The sequence below is a fragment of the Nymphaea colorata genome, chromosome 13 (genome assembly GCF_008831285.2).
Source record: "Nymphaea colorata isolate Beijing-Zhang1983 chromosome 13, ASM883128v2, whole genome shotgun sequence".
In the NCBI taxonomy this organism is placed as follows: Eukaryota; Viridiplantae; Streptophyta; class Magnoliopsida; order Nymphaeales; family Nymphaeaceae; genus Nymphaea; species Nymphaea colorata.
In genome coordinates, this window is record NC_045150.1 from 682,395 (window position 1) to 687,753 (window position 5,359).

General features: G+C 39.4%; 1 protein-coding gene across 1 annotated transcript; it reads left to right on the plus strand.

The window, feature by feature from the left end:
• The first annotated feature begins 1,822 nt into the window (after positions 1–1,822).
• On the plus strand, positions 1,823–5,056 carry LOC116266604 (uncharacterized protein At4g29660). Its single transcript, XM_031647874.2, has 3 exons — positions 1,823–2,064; positions 4,373–4,569; positions 4,673–5,056. Exons 1-3 carry the CDS (start codon positions 1,881–1,883, stop codon positions 4,781–4,783), a joined length of 492 nt encoding a protein of 163 aa, XP_031503734.1. The 5' UTR covers positions 1,823–1,880; the 3' UTR covers positions 4,784–5,056.
• Positions 5,057–5,359: the final 303 nt, after the last annotated feature.

The following is a 5,359-nucleotide window of genomic DNA, read 5'->3' on the forward strand; positions in this document are numbered from 1 at the left end:
CATGTTTGGGAGATTTCCAAACATATACAATGCACCCAAACTTTCTAAGATGTTCAATAGTGTGTTTTGTTCCTTTAAGAACTTCAATAGGAGATCTATTTTCAAGATAGCGTCTTGGTTGCCTGTTTATAATATCGGCTGCTGAAATTGCTTCACTCCAAAAATGTTCTGAAACATTATTTTGGAAAAGCAACGCACGTGTCACTTCAAGTAAATGCCTATTTCTTCTTTCAAAAACTCCATTTTGTTGAAGTGTTTCTCTACATGTAGTCTGGTGGTGTATACCAACCTTGTTTACAAAGGACTCGAAATTCTCGTTTATATATTCAGTCCCATTGTCCGTCCATAAGGTTTTAATTTGTGTCCCAAACTGAGTGACTACCATATGGTAAAATATTTGAAATTTCGAAAACACCTTGTCCTTGGTTTTTAAAAAATATATCCAACCCACATGAGAATAACCATCAATGAAAGATAAGTAGTACTTAAAACCATTATATGAATAAAGAGGGGCTGGTCCCCAAACGTCTGAGTGAACAATCTCAGAAACTGACTTAGTAGTACTTTCAGAGGAAGAAAATGGTGGTCGGGTTAACTTGGCATACTGACACACCTCACAAGTGTTGCAATAAAAAAATATTCCAGGCTTCAAGGAATTTAAAACATAATTTGATGGATGCCCCAACCTCAAATGCCATTTTTCTCCTTCAATCTTGTTTGTAGTGGTAGTGAGTGCCTTATTTATACAATTCAAGTAATAGAGACCGCGAAATTCGTCCCCTTCACCAATTGTCTTCTCGGTGATCTGATCCTGAAACACAACCTTTGAGGGCGAGAAAATCACATTACAATTGTAAGTCTTTGTTATCTTACTGACGGACATGAGATTGGAAGCCAAATCAGACATATATAAAACATCAATATGACCCTTCTTCTCAAAAAATTATGCAACTCTTGTTTGACAAAATTCTGTAAAAGTTGGGTTAGCTTTTCTATGGTCATCGGAGTATCTTTCTGATCATTGTGAAAGCATGAGCAGCCTTGTGTCATCCTTTATCATTCGATTTTCTATTTAGCTTCCAACATTTCTCGCATGGGAGTCATTAACGTCCTCAGTTCTGTTGAAAGGATTCATGATTTGATGCCGAGTTCACACATAATGATAGAGCAAATAGTGCTGAGTTTGGAAACTTTTGGTGACATGAGCACTTGACTGCGCAACGACTCATGTTCGGGTTTCAGTCCAGCCAACATCTGAAAATTTTTTTCTTCCTCTCGATTTTTCTGGAGAGTTACAACATCAGTCGCTACAGGGGTATAGCATTCCTATTCATCCCATAAGGCGCAAAGTTGTCCAATATATTTTGTGAAGGTCATATCTCCTTGTTTGAGCTTGCTGATTGCTTGCGCTAATTGAAATCGTCGAGTGATTGCTTGCGCTAATTGAAATCATCGAGCGACATTGTATTGCTGGCACGAGCTGCCTCCCACACATCTTTGGTAGTTTTAAGAAAATAAATAGCTTGCCTTCTGGTTGCAAAAATGAATGTCACTGGTTTTGTAACAAAAAGCTTAATTACAAGGTCATTCAAGGATCGAAAAAACATAGAAAGGAACACGTTCATGCATCGAATAGGACATTTATAACTCCAAGAACATGGATCAACAACATAACTTTTTTTTTTTTTGTCCAGGAACAGGAGTAACGACATAACATAATCCGTTAGTTATTTAAATTTCAAATTTGTTATTTCTTAAATTTCTTCTTCTTTCTTTCTTTCTCCTACTAGTAGAAACAAGAAGACTGCCAGGGCCCTGCGGACCACCGGAACCCAGGCACCAGGGCCGATTCAGGACGGCGGACATTTTGCCGTGATCAGATGAATCGCTGCGCCGTCGATAACGCCGGACCGGTTCGGCATGTTCCCCCGTTTCAGGCCGATTCAGACCATTGGACCCGTTTCGGGTCCGTTGAAGAAATACATCTCATTTTTCAGAAAACAAAACTTCCACGGTACAAGGAGCGAAGGTGCGTCGGCCCTCTTCCGCGGATCTTTTTGGACGGTGAGCAAACTGATCCTTCTTCTTCACCCATTTCTCTATTTGTTGTCTCCTTATAATTTCCAAAGTAGATTGCAGAAATTTTCCTTCTCATCGTCCTTGGCGCCTTCTCCTTCCTCGAGCTTGTAGGTTATCTTCTTTCTGGTGCTTGCCAAATTTTTGTACTACGATAGTGCTGTGCTGGAATTAGACAAATTTGATGTGTGCTTGAGATTTAGCGGTGCTACCGGCGGTTTTGCGCACGGTAACAAGGTCGAGCATGGCTGTTCTTTCCTTCTTGTAGCTTTCTGGTGATGCTAAGGCAGAGAGGGAGGCTGTTAGCCAACGATTTCTCCTTAGAGGCTCCGTCGACTCTCCTTCCCCTTGTTTAAGAACCAACGCGTCGCTACCCCGAATACCAAGCCCACCATCAGCCGCCCACGTCTGAGGTCTCTCTCTCTTTCTCTCTCTCTTTTTCTCAGTGCCTCTGTGTGTGTGTGTGTGTGTGTGTGTGACACCGAGGTATCTTCCATCTTCCAAAACCACCGCCCGAGGCTTTTTGGCTGCCAAGGGCAGTATAAAGTTATGGATTGCATGAGGAAATTAGGGTTAGGTTGGGCACTGTCTATGAAGAGGGTCCAACGCCTTAACGCACGATTTCATTTTATCATTTGAATTTGGTTTTCAATTGCATATTATACATGTTTACGACTTTTTTCTCCTTTTAGTGGATAATTCACCAATTGATCGAAAACACTTCGTAAATACTTCAAAGCAAAAGAATAGGTTGTTCGTTCCATTAATTTGGTGGAACAGTTTTTGTTGACAATAGGGAATGAAGAGTGGGTTGTTCCACCATTCTCTTGTGTGGCATTTGATACGCCTGCCTGGGACTCAATAGTAACAATGGTATCCATTCTGCTTCTGATCAGCTGTCAAGCATCTTCTCAGGGCGTTAGAGTTGCTTGTTCAGTCCTATATACAATTGAAATGAGTTTAAACCTAGCGCATATATAGGATTCTCTGATGGGTACTTGTGTCATTTTACTAAAAAAAAACAATTCAAACTGACAAATTTCAAATCCATGTTTTGCATGACTTAGTGTTCCATGCATTTCTCAACATTTGACTTTGTCAGGTCCAGCCAAGCACATGGTATAGGTCATTTGCTCAGCTTTAGTAACATTTTCTTGGCAAGTATGTGTGAGCAATCAGACCCAAGTGAAGCAAAAGCTATTGCACTCGGGATGTGCATAGTAGTGAAGCAGTTCAACATAAATATAAGAACCATTGGCCACCTTCCCACGAGTAGTTAATGCATTGATTAAGGTTAATTCTTCTAGTGGCCATAACTGCACATGGTGGTCTGCGGTCTAGTGAAGGGAAAACTATAAGGCAATGATCAATGTGGGAAAAATCTGGATGCTGGTTTGTGGAGTGACTGGAGTCCCAATGAGTACTCCGCTTCTAACCCATTAAGACAAAGTTTCTGATACGTTGACAGCCAAGGACACAAAACTGCCCTCAAGGCCTCACATTGCACAGTTGGTATTGATGGTTGGGTTGGTTCTAAGGGCTAGATTGGTTCTGGAGGCTGGGTTGCTTTATTGATTGTTACTTGCTACAAGGACATTGGTTCAATAAAAGGGAACAAAATATATGGAGACTAAACTTTGGGTTCACACAAGTTTGTCCGCATGCTGAACTTGTCCTGATCCATCTCTCAGCTGCGGGACAAGTTCAATGAACACTTGGTTTGTTGAAGGATGTCAGTATGTATATCCATTTCTATTATTTTGAAAGATGTTAAAGTTTGCTTGCTTTTTGGTTGTCACTTCAAAAGTTAACTCTTCTTTAAGAAGTAGTGATTGGTTGGTTTTGTATGTGGTCCCTTCATATAAATATTTGGGCTAAATTTATAGACGGACTAATCAATACATGGCATCTTTTTGGCAACCACTTCTCTACTGTTCAATTGGGTTGCAAGTTGATAGTGAAGTATTTGTCTTAGACTAATGAAGACATGGTATTTTTGACTACCAATTCTCTATTATTTTTCGGTTAAGACTTAAGAACTGATGGAAGATGACTAAAATGGTGGGCGATTCCACAATGCTTCTCTATTTTTCCCCCATCGACCAAAAGTGTTATGAAGCACTACTGTAAATAACTCACACATGAATGAACAAACTTCCATCTAATGTGTATAGGCATTAATGCATATGGCTGTTGAGTTTCCACATATACTGATTGATTTCTTTTCTCTCTCTTATTGTGTGTCATCGGTAGGAACTAGAGGTGCTAATGTATGTCTATTGTTTGATTTGCCCAGATATGACAACCAACTTCACAAGCAAGTTATGGACTACGTATGCAAACTGGTTATATACACGATGGGAAAAGACGTATCTTTGGGATTTGGTAGAGCCTTACAGACGACCCAGATCCTTTAAACCACTTGTTTCCATTTATATATCTGCATTCTACACTGGTGTTATTGGATCTGCTATTACTGAACAACTTTATAAGGTATATATCCTATCTTTTGTGGTGATGGGTACTGTGTCTAATAGTCATCAAGGGGCTGTAGTTACATATAGCCTAAGAACTCATTTTCCTTTAAATTGGACAGGAAAGATATTGGGAAGATCATCCTGGGGAAGCTGTTCCACTAATGCAACCGAAATTTTACTGGGGCCCTTGGAGGGTGCTAAGGCAAGATTTGTCGCGACCAAGCGAGTGAATTTCTTTAATGTGCAGATTTGGGGGTTGCGGATTCTGATGGTCTTGGATAATGTTTTGCAAAGGTGTTCAAGGAACTTGATTCTGTAGGGAATAGATCAAAGTCTACATGGCCATTCTAGTTTTTCAATATTAAATGGACTCCTGAAATCACAGGTTGGCAACTTATATCAATTTTCAAGGTCTATGTTGCAGGAGATGACTCATCGATGACTTCTTGGATGAAGTTGTAAATATAATAAGTATAATGTTTAAATTTGGCCCATCATCTTTATCCTTGAAAAGTTTTCATACTTAGGAATCATATCAAGTAGTTGTTTCATGTTTCCATATTTGCAATTTAAAATTTAACTGATGCTTAAACTTTTCCCTGATTCCAGTGCTATTCTTTTATTTGAAGATGTTACACAATTACAAATAAATGAGAAATTGTATTCAGATAAAAATTGGTATGGCCAAAACAACTGAAACTCTGAATAACATCCACACAGTTTGCATCCCTAAATTGTTATTAATTAACTGTAGCAGCTTGTGATTTAGTCTTATGACGAATTGGAATTTTTACACGTTCCAGTTT